Source organism: Rhineura floridana, chromosome 1 (genome assembly GCF_030035675.1).
Source record: "Rhineura floridana isolate rRhiFlo1 chromosome 1, rRhiFlo1.hap2, whole genome shotgun sequence".
Classification (NCBI taxonomy): domain Eukaryota; kingdom Metazoa; phylum Chordata; class Lepidosauria; order Squamata; family Rhineuridae; genus Rhineura; species Rhineura floridana.
The window spans coordinates 163,213,897-163,232,265 of NC_084480.1; the positions used below are offsets into that span (position 1 = coordinate 163,213,897).

At 43.9% G+C, this 18,369-nt stretch overlaps 1 protein-coding gene across 3 annotated transcripts; it reads left to right on the forward strand.

Moving 5' to 3' along the window:
- Window positions 1–857: 857 nt before the first annotated feature.
- LOC133363807 (homeobox protein NANOG-like) lies at window positions 858–8,053 on the forward strand. Of its 3 annotated transcripts, none has more exons than XM_061583322.1 (5): window positions 858–1,160; window positions 1,747–1,912; window positions 3,807–4,078; window positions 4,973–5,062; window positions 5,752–8,053. In XM_061583322.1, the coding sequence occupies exons 1-5, from the start codon at window positions 1,158–1,160 to the stop codon at window positions 6,187–6,189; spliced, it is 969 nt and encodes a 322-aa protein (XP_061439306.1). In that variant the 5' UTR covers window positions 858–1,157; the 3' UTR covers window positions 6,190–8,053. The 3 variants fall into 3 exon arrangements, with proteins under 3 accessions (XP_061439306.1, XP_061439317.1, XP_061439298.1); XM_061583333.1 differs by lacking the exon at window positions 858–1,160 and adding an exon at window positions 1,167–1,259; XM_061583314.1 differs by lacking the exon at window positions 858–1,160 and having other exon boundaries at window positions 1,607–1,912.
- Window positions 8,054–18,369: the final 10,316 nt, after the last annotated feature.

Genomic DNA, 18,369 nt, shown 5'->3' on the forward strand with positions numbered 1-18,369 from the left:
AGGGTCACCATTCACCCCCACCCCGTTCTAGAGCAAGTACATAGCGAACCATCATTTTGATGATAATATTCATACTATTATTATATTTCATAAACATGTAGCCACTTTGACACCCACTTACTAGAGAGCAAATCTATTGAACTCAATGAGATTTATTTATACCCATTTCAGTCCTGAGTTTGGAACTGAATCTGTCTTGGTTGCCCTGATGGATGATCTCTGCTGGGAGAGGGAACTGCAATTCTGTTGCTCTTGCTAGACCTCTCATAGGCTTTTGATACCATCACCCACAATATCCCCCTAGACCATCTATGGGAGATGGGTATTGGGTCTTCTGTTCTCTCTCATTTTGGGTTATATCATGCTCTCCCTGGCAACCAAGAGTATTCAAGCACCCAGTATACCTTGGCCACATTTGCACACGTGGAGAACCTTGCATTAGTGGTGCCCATAAGAACTTAACCACAGCACTGAGGGTGGTGGAAGGCAGATTCTTATCTCTCCCTGGAACTAGGGTTGCCAGGTTCTTGGCCTGAGACTGATCCTGTATCTTTAGGAGAAGAGGTCAGCCCAGTGCAGGTGTTCTTGCAACTCTGTAATGAGAAAAACCACAAGGTGGAATTCTCCCTTCCACCTGCCCAACTTTTAAAGATACAAAAGACCTCTTTCCTGTCTTCTGTATCTTTAAAAGTTGTGTGTGTGTAGGGGGGGGGGAGAATTCCACCTTGTGGTTTTTCCCATTACATTGTTGCAAGTACAATGCACTTGGCTGACCTTCTCTTCTCCTAAAGATATAGGATCAGTCTCAGGCCATGGACCTGGCAACCCTACCTGGAACTCTAGTTTGTCTCCTCCCCTTTGTCTTGACTCTCAGTTGGAAGCAAGGATGACTGGGTGGGCAGAAAAGGAAGGATCCATCTGCCTCTCTTCTTTGTGTTGCATTTAAAGTTTTTTGATTGAAAAAAACTTCCAAGAAAAATATTTTTAAAAAATCTCCCCCCTCTCTCTGTGATCTTTCCGTATTGTTTGTCCTTAACATCTGATATGCAGCAAGTATACTGTCCCTTTACATGGAGGCTCCACCCACACCCTATGATTCTGCTCTAGGGCTTCTTTGCTAGCAGTTCCCTATGTCTTCCCACCCTGCTGAAATTTAGATGGTAAGCTTCTCAGAGGCAAGGACCTATTTTATTTTGTGACTTGTGTTAAAAACCTCTTAAGAACTGCTCTGTTAGCCATATGGCTCTCCAAAGCTACAGGTAAGACATTAAACTAGTGGCCTTTCCCTATGGTTTGTCCTCAGCAACTAATATGTGGAGGTATATTGTCTCTCTACATGGAGGCTCCATTCATATTTCTCTTGGCTTAAGCTAATAGCTGTTGAGAGACTAATCCTCTCTGAATGAGTCTGATCCTTTTGATAGTGCTTTGTACACTGATAGCACCACTTGAATTAATTATATAGCAATAGCAAAGTAACAGGAGACTCTTTTTCATCTTCTGCTGGAGTTTAATGGCGAATCAAGGCTGGTCTCGGTTCTCTCCTCTCCCTCTTGCCCGCGCCTTTTTGCCACGCCCAGTCAATTAGGCTACCTTTAACATGACAATGGCTGGGGAAGTCTCGTCTAGGGCCCATAAAAGATCCACCAAGTGGCTTGCAGGGGTTTGGTATTTCAGCCGCTCTTCCGGAGGGCTCCACTAGATCCATTCATGAGTACACCGCTGACAATAAATGCCTCTTATCAGGTCTACCCTACAGGAGTGGTGGTGGCCGCCTCCGACGACGACATGGGTTACGACGGGTATTTTTGGCCCCCGGCGAAGGAGGAGGTAGAGCCGGTGCACTGCTCTGAGGGAGTCCCTGCCCAGACTATTACTGGCTCGGAAGAAAAGGCCTCCAGCAATAATCCAGGTAGGCTGCTTTAGAGAACTGCTTTTCTTCATCATCTCAAATTGGATGCACAATCCAGTTGACGGCAGCCGGGCGGGCGGGGTTGCAAGACTAGAGCCCCTAAGTATTGGCCGGGGCTAGCCATGCCCTTTGCATACTGGGTTGTTTGGGTTGTCTCTAGACAAAGCTGTTTTTCAGCCACAATTAACAGCTGTGGGTCTCCCCCCCCCGTCCCCATGCTATCCCAGAGTAAACGCACTGATTACATTCTTTCCTTCCCAAGAAGCGTGTTTAGGATTGCAATCCTTGGCTTGACTCTCAAAACTCACTTATATAAGGAAGTTTGATCCGTTATAGAATTAAGCCTTTGAGTGAACAAGTACACGGTCTGTTACTGTTTCCCTTTTTTCTGCGAGGGTTCTTTTACCAATGTGGATTGTGGCGCTGTCCTTTCCCTCCTAGGATAGGTTTCAATTCTGTGCATCTTTCCTTGAATAGTAAGGAAACACCGAGCGCACCGCGTGTCCGCACAAATAAGCAGCTACGCTGCCTGATTCTGTGCGAAGTTAGGCGGGCCTAAGTTAATTGACTTCAGTGGGCTTTATTTCCAAGCCCGCCCCAAAGCACAGCCCCGCTGGGGAAAAGGTGTGTAAGGCACGACGGGAAGTTCTTCCGCTGAAAAGATTGGTTGGAGCTAGAGGTTGCCTCACAACTAGGGAACGAGGTAGAGGCGATCAGTCAATAGACGGAAGCTAGTGCCAGGAATTGTCCCCTAGCCAAATACGCTGCTTTTCTAGCCGGAGAAGGATGAAAGAGGGACTGGAGCTAGTTTTGCAACCCAATTTTTCACTGATTGTTATTGTACACAAATTGCTCAATTCCCAACATTTTGGGGACTGCAAAAATGAGTGCGCACAATTTCCAACGCAGGTGCTGGGTGTCTGCTGGTTGGTCCCAGCCTTTCCCAACTAGTGGGCCACCAGGTGTTGTTGAACCACAACTCCCATGAGCCTCAGCCAGCATTGCTAATGGTCAGGAAAGATGGGAATTGTGGTCCAACATCTGGTGGCCCACTAGTTGGGAAAGGCTGTAAGACCTTCGCTCCTGTTTCAAATATGTAAATTTGCTCTAGCGTTTTGCAAGCCTGGTACACTAGATAGTATCTAGTACACTAGATATGTGCTTGCATATTTTAATATAGGAGTGAATATTGAAAGCGATTACTGTTCTTGAAAAATACAGTAATGTGTTACCTCAGCCATTTTAAGCCTCATTGTTTTCTGTAGAAAAACTAATAGCATGTTTAGCTTTTCCACTAAAGCCAATGGAACTTCAAAACTTGGGTAATCTGAACTGGATCATGCGCATGCACTGAAATGAAATTGGGCACAGGGCAGGTAAAGGTAAAGTGCTTTTAAGTGTGATTGTCTTAAGAGTGTTCAAACGGATGCAGGGCTTATATGTAAAAGCACTCAGTTTGGGTTCATTCTAGTTCATCAGTGTTGGCAGTGACAGTATAAGCAGTTAGTTTAATAATGTGTTTCAGTGGAATACAAATAGCTAGTCCTAGAGAGTAGCAGTGTACTCATAACCATGTCTACTCAGAAGTAAATCCTATTGAACTCACAGGGACTAACTCAGGTAAATAAGTTTGCAGCCTAAGACTATAAGTTCTTTTCTCAAGGGTGCACAAGCTTTCAAATTGCACAGAAGGTCTGAGAACTAGCTGTCTTGCATGATTTTATTTATTTACTTATGTATTAGATTTATATCCTGCCCTTCCTCCCAAGAGGAGCCCAGGACTTTTTGTAGAAAGCTTGCACGTTGTTTCACCAACATCATTACCCTTATGCCATTTGTAACATTTAAACTCTGTCATGCTGTATGCATCATACTACCTTTGCTTGATCCCTAGATCTCTCCCCAAGGTCCTCCAGCTCTGGCATATTCACTTTTTACACACCAGACTCTGCAACCAGCCCCAACAAGCAGTCCCCCTCCCCACATCTGACTTCTACCCCCCAGAGGCGCAAGGAGGAAAATAATGGCAGCAAGAAGGTCAAAATCCGCACTGCTTTCTCTCAAGAACAGCTACAGATTTTGCACCACAGATTCCAGAGCCAGAAGTATCTCAGTCCACAACAGATACGAGAATTGTCCTCAGTCTTGGGACTCACTTACAAACAAGTAAGCCTTTTGCTTGATGGCTAAAGTAGGACCTGGCACATCAGAATTTATATGACAAACCTTTGCCCTGAGGTTGACTCCATAGTGAGAATTCCAATTATTCTGAGTGTTGACGGCAGTATAACAGTACCTTTTCTGTCCTGGGATCCACTTTAACCCTAGTTTGCCACACAAGAGGCACAGCTAACTGTGTATGCCTGTATTGCTTGTGCCTTGCCATCATTCCCTCTTCTCTATAGCTTTTTTCTGAAGCTTGTTTTATTCTTCCTCTGTGACATGCAAAATTATATTTGTTTTATACTACAATTGTCATTGCTACCCTCAAAGAACTGTGGGAGTTAGTTTGGTGATGGTGCTGAGACTTTCCATTAGACCTTCACAAGTCTGACCTGCAACAAAATGTTGCAGTGTGGAGTGCTCCTGTCTAGTCTTTCAATCAGCTGCATCCTACTTCTGGATATTTCTTTGCTTCCCCCACACCAGCTGATTAGTCAGCATTCTTTAGCACACTCTTGGGCTGTTTGAGGTTCTCCCCACCACCCCTTCTGGGGGAGTTTCTGTACAGCTGCAAATCTTGGGTTTCCCCCAAGCCTGCTAATGCCTCCGTCTTGTACATGAGTAGTGGTATTTTGGCTACAAATCTCCACCTAAACATTGAAGTAGAGGGAATGATATGACTGTACCCACCTACCCAGAACTATGGTTCCCAGGGATCTCTGAGAAGCCCATCTGAAGTCTGTTGTATAAACTTGCCCACTGTTGTTTTTTTGTGTGTGTATTCTTGGCTGACATTACAAAGAACTGAGGTGAGTGTATTTTGTGAGGGATGCAAAGATATATTTGCATGGATTGATTGCAGTCTAAGAAAGATGCTTATCTTGTACTGTGTTCCAGATAAAAACATGGTTTCAGAATCAGCGGATGAAGTTTAAACGAACCCAGAAGGAAACTCTGTGGATGAGAAGAGGGATGTGCCAACCTCAGGTAATAAGGCAGCTCATCTGATGAAGCAGAAGTTCTCTAGCTTCTGTTTCATCAAGATACTTCAGGGCATCACCTTTATAGTAGTTCCGGGCCCACAGGCTGGGCCAGAAACTGCCATAGATGAGAGGGAAGACCATCGGCTTTGTATGAAGAAGGTCGCAGATTCAATCCTTGGTATCTCTAGGTAGAGGTGGAAAAGACCCCTGTCTGGAATTCCAAAGTGCTGCTGCCAATCAGCTGAGCTAGATGTAGTAATGATCTCAATCCATATAAGGCAGCTTCCTATGGTTTCTTTTGTCCCCAAAGAAGCAGATCTTACTAAACAAGACTTAAGTTAGCATTAAAGAACATCATTTCTGTTTTTTGTCTCTGCATCACACTACTGAAACAGGTGTGCCATCTAGATTTGGGGAGGACTGAGGGAGAAGAGATTTCTGAAAGTGGGAGCCAAGATTTACAGCAGTTAACAGGTAGTTAGTTTTTAAAAGGAAATCTCCTCTGTCATGAACACACAAGGTGGCATCAGGTTCACCTTCAGTCTGCAGTATAGGAATAATAATATTGGCCTAACTTTTAAAGATGCCTTAAGGATTGCTGAGAAAACTGATGTGATGTGCTTTGTACAAGTGCTGTCTTAATGCAAAGTATTACTATTTTTGTGTTGAAACACCACTACCTTTCTCTTGCAGAATGGTTACCTGGATATAAATGCCAGCTGTCACCAAGGATATGCCATCAATGATGCTAGGAACATCCATTCATTGGCCAATGTGCATGAGAACTATGCCAACAGTCAAATCTCTGTCAGCAACCAGAACTATAATAATGACCACAGCCAGATCTACAGTAGATCCCAGAGTTTGTGTCCAATTGTGAATGGAGAAGATGGAAGCTTCTTTGGGAAAACTGCTGGGGCCTGTTATGGCCAACAGGCAATCGGGTACATCAGCCAGCAAAAGATGAACTTTTATCATGGTTTCTCTGCAAGTTTGGAGTATGCCACTGTGAAGAGGGAGGATGGTTACAAGTTCCCAAGTGTATCTGCCACTGCAGCAGGCAATTCTGTCCTCCAGCATTATCAGACACCTTTCCAAACTCAAGGATCACAGAGCAACTATAATTCCTAAGCTTATAGATCCTCTCCTCACACACCCCTATGCTCTCAGTATCTTACTACTTTCTCTCTCTTGAGAATCTTCAGTTTGAAAGATTTGAGTCTCGCTCCATCTTCCCACCTCATTCACTGGCATCAGCGAGGGATCTTGGCACTTGAAAAGGCTGGATTCTTCCTGTCTCCTCTTCTGCCTCAGGGGCATCTATCTGTCTGTGTGTATGTCTGAACTTGGCTTTCATCAGATAACCCTGGCTGGCTCCAGGAAAAAGGCACTAAGTGTGTGTATGGAAGGCCATTTTCTTGAAAGGGAGTGTGCAAATGTTAACTGGCTTGACTCCATCCACCCCTACCCTTGATTGCCTGCTGTGTAAATCATTCTTTGAGCTCAAAATCTGGAGGCCCCTCCTCAACACAGTTGGAAGGAAGCTTTTATTCTTAAAACTGCCCCCTTTGTCCTTTTTCTTCCTGATTTTGTACTTCTTTGATCTTTCATGAAAGATCTTGTTCTTGTCCTGACAAAAAAAATTAACCAGACATACCCATCTAGTGCTTCCAAATAGATCCTCTTGCTTCTTCAGCTGCATTTCTGTTAAGAGTAGGGTGACTTGGGGCAAAGGAGGACGGGACTCCAGGTCTAGTAGCAGAGGGATTGTCTTTCTGACCCTTGCATGACAACCTGCTACTATTGAAACTGCTCTCCTTTGCATCTGCTCACAGGAGACTTCCAAAAACATAATAGACTGAGCCAGATATAATCCAGGGAGTGTTTTTATTCAAGATTTCTTCACAGGTGAAGAGATGGCACAGAATGAACGCAGATTGTGTCTTAGTTTGTGCATGTCATACTGAAATTTAGCAAGGTAAATGGCATCTTTTAACATTTATGCCAGTCATGGCCAGGACAAGGTGGCAACTAAGCCTAACTGCTCTGTGAAATGCTTTAGCATCAGCAGTTCTTTTGAGAATGACACATGTCTGAAGGAAGCAGAATGAGAGAAAGTGACAAAAATGTTGAAAGGAAGCCAGTAGGATTCCCCATGTACAGCTCCTCTAGGAGGCACCAATGCCTATTCTTCCTCAAAATTCACTTGAGTTTCCTGCACACCACCAGCATGTCATCCAGCCTAATAATGAGGTTTTCCTGCTTTTTGCTGGCAACAAGTTACCCACCCAACGCTGTGGTGGACTGTATTTCCAACTGCACCTGCACCATAGATCTTCACAAGCAAGAGCAAGGGATGACCTCTGCAGGTTTCTCTCTGATCATTCTATGACCAATCCTAGAAGGACTACACAAACCATCGCTGATGAGAGTGGAGATGAGCCAGAAGCTCTCTTAGTAGTTAGGGCATGGTTGCTGAGCTTAAAAGGTATGGCAAACCTGATGCTTAGTCCATCTAGTTCTCCCAATTTTATTGTGAAGAAATACTTCAATCTCCAGTATGACAACATCTGTCTTCATAGGGGATATACTGCAGCTGCCAGACAAGATTAGGTATTGTGTACTTTTGTATATAAAGCTATGGGACACAATTGGTTTTTCTTCTGGCTAGCCTCGTTTAGTATGTATTGCTCTAAATATAATGTACTAATATAACTGGAAGGGGGGAGGAAACCTCTCCTGCTGTGAAACTGTTTAACATAAAACAAAAACTGGGCTGGATTAGATTTGCTTTCCAAATGAGGGGAAGAAGTAAAATGGGCAGCAGAGTTACTGATTTGCTAAATGTTTAATATTGCATATTCTCATAGTTGATTTGTTTGCACGCAGCACATACATGCTTGCTAATTAATGTAAAATGTTTACTGTATTGCTGTTTTTAATCTACATTTGGGATTTATGCTACGATTGTTTACTAAAAAGTACAAACAGATAATAGTGTTTCTGTTGAGCTTTTTGGTTTAAAATTTCTATAAGCCATTTGCAAGAATACATCACTTTCATCCTACAATAATTTTACAATAAGCACATGCATCCTTAGGCTAGGGAAAATGTTGCTAGCCCAGCTGTCCACCACCCATACCAACATGGCGCTCTCCAGACGTTGGACTCCAATCATTCCTGACTACTGGAGTTGGAGATGATGTTCAACAACATCTGGAGGGCATTCTGTTGGCTACTACTCTAGCAGATGCACAATTTTTAATTGAACTGGTCAAAATCTTTAAACATTGGCTAAGTGTATGCCTCCGATTTAATAACCACATACTTCCGCTGGTGCAATGCGTTGACTTGGAGGTAAGTTTCCCAAAATATCCATCTAAGACTGCCAAACCATCCATTGTAAATAAATGCTTTTCTAATGGTGAATTCTGACAGGTAATTTTCAACCCCAAAGTCTTGCTTTGGAGGCCATGCAACTATTTTAAGGTTTTCTGTGCCTGACAACTCATGCTGCACAAAAACATTTCCAGCCCTTCTCTTGATTTCTGCTTCAATGTTGTAAGGATAATGGTATATTTTCCCTAATTGGCAGGATGTTCAATTCTAAGCACATGCTTTCCTAGCTTTTATAATAGAACTGAGAGCATGTAGTAAAGTTGCTAAAGCCATGTAGGTGTTCCAGTATTGCTTTTTATTTGTAAAACAAATATTTAGGTAATTGCTGCAATCTAAAACAAAATCTTAAGTGGCCAATTTTTTTCCTGGCATTTTCTCTTATGCATTTTGAGATCAATGGAAATATAGAAATTCAACAGGTGATGCTTCTCTTAGTCCTTAGCTTCTGCCTGTCAAGCTGTTAAAAAGCATGCACTCACAAGGTAGCAGCCTTCCCCCCCCCTTGGTTAGAACAGCTACTGTTACTAAGGCAGCTGTCTTCTGCCCAGGTCATGATACACTCTCTGCCACCCCACCCGCAGTCCGGATCCGTGCTCCAGCAGTCTCCTTGCACCACAGAGGGTCTTGTACTCTGTGCTGTAACACCAGTGATCTGCTATGTGCTGACCTGGATTAAAGTCCTGCTTAACTGGCCTGGCTGGTTCTGTTCGTCAGGCTTTGACGTGCATCTTTTGCCAGTTTTGTTTTTCAGTGTAGAACTACCAAACTCTGCAAGGAAGCTGAGCATGTTGGTTCCTTAATGGCAACTGTTATTTTCTAAGCTAAGCATATCACTGAAGGAACAAAAGGCTGGTATACATTTCAGGAAATGAAAGGGGCAATATTTTAGAAGTGTAAAGATAGTATATGAAGAAAAGATGGAGAATATATGCTTTCATGCAACATACCTAACTTAACTGAGGGCGTGGGGTAGGCAACAGCATTTGGCAAAACTAAGGTAGGGGTCCCATTCATTGGTGATCACTCTTGGTTGAATAAGATTGTCTTCCAAGATTGCTTGGAGCCTGTGCGTGGCTCACGACAATCAACACACAATCTTGACAGAAAAAGGCTTTGATCCAATGGCATGGATACCATGATGCCTGGAAGTCTTTTATCTGCTGCAGCCTTCATCCACCTTCACAGCCGTTGTAACGTACACATTGTTATCCTCCACCTGTTCTCTTCAATCGTTCTTTGGTTCCTTTCCGTCGCTCACAGGGTTCATTGGAACGCGCAAGCCCACTCACCACTACAAGGTGACGATCCAGCGAGTAAAGGGTGGGGGTCTATGGGCCAGCAACTTGGCTGGGGGAGAAGTTTTTGCAAAATCTCACAACTAACCTATGGAAGAGAAAGGGCAACGGGGACAGTGGGAGCTGCTCAGGGCTGGACATCTCCTGTCATCAGGGTCATGTGGCACGGTGGGGCTAGGGATGGCGGGACAGGGCTGAATGGGTGTGGGGAGACAGGGACTGTTCTTAGCCTAACCATATACCTGGGCATAAGGCTCAGCCTTGGGAATCAAATTATCTTTAGCACCAACTGACGTACCTGCTGCTTGCATTGGGGTAGAACTGGGTTTTAGGGTGGTTGTTCCAGAGATACGGATACTATTTCTTACATGCTTTCATTGAGTTTTTGATTTTGATTACTTGCAAAGATGACATCTTGTCATAGCTTAAAGATTTGATGGCTACTCTACTCCAACAGCTCTTCAAGCCCTGTTAAAAGTTCTAAGAGTCAGGAAATACTGTGCTGCTGAAGACTCCACAATTGAGTTCTTTTCAAGGAAATGGGCAGATTAAATTTTTTTGCCCAATTTTACTGTGCAAACTACTTTGAACTGCCTATTTAAAATATTCTGCAAAACAGCACCACAGTGTGCTTGGCTAGCCTCATTAATTTCAGTTTGCACTTAGAGAGGTACAGATTGAGTCTGGTTTTGTTGCACTCACTTCAGACCCCAGTCAAAATGGCCAGACTTCGTAAACGGCAATAAAACTTTGTAAATGGCAATAATCTGCTTTATTTTTGTCACAGACAGTTAGGAATACAACAGGTTGAAGTGCAGACATTGCATGTAGTCAGTCTGTGGACACTTCCAAATAGAAATTTAGTGTTGGATTAATGCTGCACACAAGATTTTTGCAGCATCCACACAATATTGTCATAAATATGCCACCTGTATTTATTAGATTTCTTACGAATCCTTCACCCTAAGGTCCCAGGGTGGGTTACAACCAAGACTTTTTTTGTGACAGTACTCTGGTATGGAGTACCAGCACCTCTTTTACTGCCCATGCCAGCCATTTTGTGCTGGCACCCATGGTACTTTTATCAAGGCGTGATTACTGGCATCTCATTTTTTACCAAAAAGGCACTGGTATTTATAAAAGTAAAACTGTTCCAGCCAGAGAGAACAGTATCAATTCAGGAAAAGAGGTGAGTCCCACACAACAAATTTAACCCACAATTTAGGGGCTACCACAGAGAAAGCAGTCTCCTGCACCACCATCCCCCACACTTCTGAGGGTGGGGGGACTACCAAAAGATCTGCCTCTGCATATCTTAACTCCTGAGAAGGTTGTTAGGAATAGAGGCAATCTTTCAGATAGCTGGGGCCTAAGTCATGTTACATTTATTCTGGATTTGTCCTTCCTGCAGAAAATCCAATAAATAAAAATGATCTGTCATACATTTTGTAGTCACTACTGGTATGGAAGCTTTAATAACACTGGAGGGTGGGTGAAAGTTTGTCACACATGTGGTGACATCCTAGTAGTTGGACTCTGTCACACCCCCACAGAAATGTTGGCTGTGTGTAATTGTGTTGCTTAATTTCGTTTAAAGCAGCACCACAGCAAGCAGAGTAACAGCGGATGTTGAAATGCGAGTGTGCCAGCGTGTGCATGCGTTTACCTAAGAAAGCAGGCTTTTACCCTGCATCAGCATCACTGAGACTGGAGACTTAGTAAAATAAGAAAAGCTACTTTATTTATAGAAATACATAGTAGATAGAAATATATAAATTATAAATTTTATTTTTCAGCCGCCTATCTGTCTGGGTTAGGGACACTCTAGGCGACGAACAACAAGAATAAAAACAATACATATAGATCAACATAATCAAATTTTAAGCTAAAAAACCATTCATTAATTCAATTGTAACATAAGTTAATCTGTCCCAATCTTGTAGGCCTGCCTGAACAGCCAGGTCTTCAAGGCTCGGCGATAGCTGGACAGGGAGGGAGCATGTCTGAGATCGAAAGGGAGGGAGTTCCAGAGGGTGGGGGCCACAACAGAGAATGCCCTCTCTCTGGTCCGTACCAGCCTAGCTGTTCTCACCGGTGGGACCGAGAGAAGGTCTTGCGAGGCTGATCTCGTCAGGCGGCATAATCGGTGATTCTGGAGGCGTTCCTTCAGATATACTGGGCCGAAACCGTATAGGGTTTTAAAGGTCATCACCAACACCTTGAATTGGGCCCAGTAGACAACTGGTAGCCAGTGAAGATCTAATAACACTGGGGTGATATGATCCCAGCGACGGCTATGCGTACTCAAGCGTGCCGCCACGTTCTGTACCAGCTGTAATTTCCGGACCGTTTTCAAGGGTAACCCCACGTAGAGCACATTGCAGTAGTCTAAGCGAGAGGAGACCAGGGCATGTATCACCTGAGGGAGCAGGTGAACAGGAAGATAGGGACGCAGTCTCCGTATCAGATGTAACTGATACCAAGCTGCCCGGCTCACTGCTGTAATCTGAGCCTCCATGGACAGCTGGGAGTCAAGTATGACCCCAAGACTGCGGACCTGGTCCTTCAGGGGTAAACTTACCCCATCAAGCATCAGGTCAGTAATTCCTAACCTCCTTTTATCTCCCACAAGTAATACCTCAGTCTTGTCGGGGTTCAGCTTCAGCCTATTCTCTCCCATCCATCCACTTACGGATTCTAGGCACTTGGACATGGTATTCACAGCCAACTCCGGTGAGGACTTAAAGGAGAGATAGAGCTGAGTGTCATCTGCGTACTGATGGCACTGCAACCCAAAACTCCTGATGATTGCTCCCAGCGGTTTCACATAGATGTTGAATAGCATGGGAGAGAGGATAGAACCCTGTGGCACTCCACAATGAAGAGGCCAAGGGTCTGAAACCTCATCTCCCAATGCCACCCGTTGCTGCCTATCCGAGAGATAGGAACGGAACCACTGCAAGACAGTGCCTCCTATTCCTAATCCCTCAAGGCGGTTTAAAAGGATACCGTGGTCAATGGTATCGAAAGCCGCTGAGAGGTCCAGGAGGACAAGGAAGGTGTATTCACCCCTATCCAATGCCCTCCGCATATCATCTACCAGAGCGACCAAGGCTGTTTCCGTACCATGACCAGTCCTAAAACCCGATTGGTATGGATCTAAATAATCCGTTTCCTCCAAGTGTGTCTGTAATTGCGCAGCCACCACCCTCTCAATCACCTTGCCCAAGAATGGTAAATTAGAGACTGGGCGAAAACCTAGTTCTAATTCTAACTAAGTTGGAGGAATAACGCCCAGGTGTAGGAGTTAGCCTCATCATGGCTTGGAGAGAGCAGAGACAAGGGGATGTCTCCTCTCTCCCGGACAGTTGGAGAAGGAAAAAAGTGGAAAGAGCAGAAGGAGGAGGGGCAGGTAAGCTTCCCTAAAGAAGCAACAGTCTAGCGACGGAAGGAAGTCAGTCAGAGCATCACAGGTAAGGTAAACAAGCCTATCCATCTGAGGACCCAAGCTCTATCTCCCTTCTGGAACATAAACAAAAGAACAAAACAGGACTTGCTCTTGCCACACTTCCAACAAGAAGAACCTGTTTACTCGTCAGCTGAACACAACCTAACCATTTTGTTTCCAGCAGCCCAAACAATACAAGCCTGCTTATTTCCACCAACTGCTGCATGCAATCAACAACCTGGATAGGAGGAGCTGTTCTCCCAAGAGCTCCACACAGTGCATGTGCGGGATTCCTTCCAAGCCTGTAATTGCAGTATATACATCGGCTTCTTTAAAAAAGTAATATTCTTATTACTTGATCACTCTTGTGCAAGACTTAGGCCCAAATCCTAAACATGTCTACTGAGAAGTAAGTTCCACTGAAGTCAGTTGGACTTACTGTCAAGTGTTGATCTAGCATTGCAGCCTTGCTGAAGTAAATATCACTCTTATGCAAAACCTCAGTATAAAAATAAGATACAAAACTGAGAAACCAAATGAAAATTGATATCCCCACTCTACCCGGCAGAAGCCTCCATTTTGCCCACGGCAGAACATTATAACTGGCTGGTAACATTTTGTTCTTGCGTTCGTGGTCACTTTTTTAAAAAGATACTGGAAGGCAGGAGATAAGTGTGACTGAGGGGAGGTACTAAAAAACCCCACATCCATCAAGCAGTGGACTAGCAATGAATATCCATGACTGAAAAAAGCAGCATCTGTGGAATGCCAGATATGCACACAAAAAAGTTGTATCAGAATTCTCGGTTTGTGATATAAGGCCCCTCTCTGGAAGCACTCTGTATTTGAGCTTTGTTTCCTAGAGACATGCATCATGCCTATGAATGGTCACCTTTTGTTTCACCCTTGCCCAATTTCCAAAAGCAGCTTATGCCACTGCTTCAATTTCACAGGAAGGATCCTATAAATATGCAGCCTAGTCTAGTAAGGCTGTTGACACAGAGTTAGAAGACAGGCTTCCCAGCTCCATGTTGCATCTTCTGCAAGGAGGGGGGAAAGAGAGAGACCCCTCTTGTGACTTTCTGAGATAAGTCTCTGGTTGCAACCCCACACTTCCTTTTCCCCTCCTAACCCCAGATCCCATTCCCCTGAGTTCTAATCCCTAGCTGCACTTTCGTTCCCCTTCTAATTCTAGATCTCGCTCCCCCCACCATGCTGCTTCTAACTGGCAACCCTAAAGTGCCGTGTACAAGGAAGAAGTAGGAGTTAGAGGGAATGTGCATAAAACTGAAATTAGGCAGCAGTCCAATACCCACTTACAGCAAAATCCCAACCATATCTACTCAGAAATAAATCCTACTGAATTCCCTGGGACTTACTCCGAGGTAAATGGGGTTCATATTGCAGCCTCACCTGGGAGTAATTCAGGAGATTTACTTTATAGGGTTGCACGGGGGGGGGGGGAAATCAGCAAAAAGGTGTCAGAGTCAGAGATAAAAATGCCACCTAAAAATGTTAAGACTAACAAAATAATAAAGACATTACATAACAGTGAGAGGAATACAGTAAGGAATACCCCTTCAGAAGAAAAGGAAGGGCAGATTACAATAGATACGGCAGCCTATGGAAGAGAGTTGTGTGCTATTTCATAGGACTAATACTGCAGTCCTGTGCATGCTTACTCCGAAGAAATGCCCTGTGCCCAGTGGGGCTTACTCCCATTGTACATGGGATTTCAGCCTTAGACTTCTTACAACATACAACCATATCATTCGTATTTTATGCAGATTGGTCTATCAGGATTTAGGAGACTAGAATATGGCAGCTGTACTCAATATTCACATGCATACCCACCCAGCAAATGCAAGATGCAGCCACTGACTCCAGCATGTAATGGACTGGCTAAAACATTAGGTTTGAATGTCAAAAGCAAGCCCTGGTTTAAAGCTCTGCTCAGCCATGAAGTGGTCTTAGTCAAGTCACCATTTCCCAGCCTGACCTAACTGACCTCACAGGTTTGTCGTGGCCATGAAATGAGAAGCCCACCAAGGGTGCCCTGCATAAGAAGGGGTTGAGATGCTCTCTGAGCTGTTATTGTTTTTTCTTCTCTTTTGTAATTTGCTCCCCCCACCCGAAAACCACATTTCTGGGCCCTCAACTTTATCTTCCTCCTCCTGATTCTGTAACCTTTGGCAAGTTTGTCTTTGTTGCCTTTGGTAACAAAAGGTGGCAAAGAAGGGCATATTCAGAGTCCAAAGGAGCACTGGCCTGTCTTTAAACATCTCCATTCTTGTTTACATAACTTATCCTCTTCTCAGGAGATGTTCTGGAAGTTCTGCTAATCCTCTGAGCCAAGAACAGCACAAGCCAGAGAGCAGCCCAACTGCACAGCAAATGGATCAACCCTAGCAAGGCTGCCAGTAAATGCAGCATCAACAGCTCTGTATGTTCCAACACAAACTGGCGGGGAAAAAACCAGTTTTATTCTGTTGCTTGTTTTGCAGTTTTTATATTGTTTTCATCATCTCTGGTAAGCTGCCACTGGGAGTGCTTATGTGCTGAAGGCACAGAAGAAAATATTTTACACTTGTTTCTAATGTTTGTCTTTGTAAGTCACTTTAAGTTTGCCTTTCTGGAAAAAAGAGACTAATAAATATAATAAATAAACAGGTTTTGAAAAATGAATGAGCTCCTCACTAGTTTTGAAGGTACTTGTTGTACTTGTCGCAATACTGTAGAGTAAAATTCAACACAGACGACCCAGAAGTGCAAGAGTGTAAAGGATGGTGGTGATAGAGATGGTGACTCTTGATAACTTGCTCAGTAGGCTGACCAACCCACACAGGCCAGCAGGGCTCCTATATCTTTAACAGAAGGAAGAATTCAACAGATACAACTTCTCATCCCTCCTTAACAAGCTGTGCCTGCCACAGTTCCCTCATCTACTCAATCATAAAAGGTTACCAGAGTCTTGTCATAATTAACAGACTACCAACCTTTTCTGCCTTTGTTTCTCCCTTTTCCAAGAGCAGCCTGTCATGCAGAAATTAAGCAGGTGGTGCTTTTTCTGTCACTATATCTTATTGTCAGGAAATTGCCACTTCCTTAATTTCTTTTCTACATGACAGGCTGCTGTTGAGGGCAGAGAAGCATGGCAAACTTTACTGCAACAGGAGTTCAGCACTGGTATGTGTGGTGCAGAGGGGAGGTTCACCCAAATCTCATTGTGGTAAATTAAGAAAGGGGGCAGGTATTGTCCCTTCAGATTTCCCACTTGGTTGAATTAAAGCCTTATTTATCATTCTAGTACGCTCTCTTTCAGGGCCAAGCCCTCCCCATGTGGCTCACACACACAAAAACAATACATATATAAAACATTCTAATTACAATTTAAAACAATTTCAAAATTAAAAACAGCAGCAGTTTAATAGATTATAAAATCTAGCTCACTGCACTTTTTAATTAAAAGCAGATTGAACTATGAAAGGTTTTAAGGTCTGCTTAAAAATTGATAAAGATGAGGCCACGTATATCTTTCTTGGAAAAGAGTTAGACAATTCATGGGACCACCACCGAAAAAGCACTGTACGTCGTGCCTTACCACTCTAAGAGACCTTGATGTCAAGCTTGTGAGCCCGGCTTCTGAGACAGAGGTTTTTATGGGTGCAGGTAATCCTTCAAATAACCTGATGCCAAACTGTTTAGGGCTTTAAAGTGTTGTTGGGCCTGCAAATGAATAGGTAGCCAATGCAAGTAGCATAGTATAGATGTTAAATGGTCTAAATGCCTAACCCCAAATAAGGGTAAGTGCTTGCATTCTGTACTACCTGTAGTTTCCAAATGGCCTTTAAAAGCAGTCCCATATAGAATATATTTTAGTAGTCTAGTCTGAATGTAACCAGCATATATATAACTGAGGCAAGGTCTGTCTTCTCTATATAGTGTTGTAGCTGGCATAGCAGTCTAGAGTGGCAAAGGCATTCTGGAGCCACTAGTGGCACCTGCACGGATAATGTTGTGTCTAGGAGGACACCCAAACTGCAATATGGCCTTTCAAAGGGAGTACAGCCCCAACAGCTTATCCACCTCCACAGGCTGCACAAGCTGAAAAGTATCCATAATAACATGGCTAGACATACTTGTCAAATGTCCAAGTAACAAGAAGAAACAGAAATAGGTTCTGGAAAAGATTCCCTCCCAAGTACCACTATTTCTTTAACCTTTTAATATATTAAGATGCCCCTTCCCTGTGTCCAATTGTTCATGTGCTACTCCACAAACCCCATGGCTGTGCAGCTAACTGTGTATGCAAACAGTTAATGGCCTATGATATGCAAGAGCTTGGCAAGGAAAATTTCACCCCCCAATGCAAATGGTGTCACTTCATCATTGGCATGCCAGAAGGGGGAGAAAACTTTGCATTTCATTTCTCAGTGCTCAGGAGGCGCCATTATCCCCTTGACCATGTCTGCTCTTTCAGGAAACCTGGACCAAGGATGTTGATTGAATGAATTACCAGTCATCTTTGCTTGCCTTGTTGCCAATAAGAGCCAGCTTGGGTAGGGCAGCCTGTGATGGTTCTTTGTTAGGGGATGAAATGACTTGCTTTGTTAGGGGATGAAATTTTGCAAGATACATTGCAAAATTAGTGCTTTAATGTTTGAAAATATCACTTCTGGGGGCACACTACAATGGGCCTCCACTTTTTCCACGGCAGCTAGGTAAGTCTCACTCGTTGATTCTATAGGGGGCCTTAGACAAGTCTCTGTTCTATCCCACCCACATCCAAATATGGGGATACTAACCTACCTGGCTTCACAAGATTATGTATGTAAGGCATTTTGAGCACTAGAGCACTATATAAATGCTAAGTATATTTAAGACTCTGAGCAGTAGACTTGGAGGAACAGATGTTGTTGTCATATGCCTTCAAGTCGATTCCGACTTATGGCAACTCTATTAATCCTTTTTTTGTTGTTGAATTCATAGGTTTTTTTCATGGTAAGAGGTATTCAGAGGAGGTTTCCCATTGCCTCCCTCTGAGGCTAGTCCTCCCCAGCTGGCTAGGGCCTGCTCAGCTTGCCAGGGCCTGCTCAGCTTGCCACAGCTGCACAAGCCAGCCCCTTCCTTGTCCGCAACTGTCAGCTGGGGGGCAACTGGGCTCCTTGG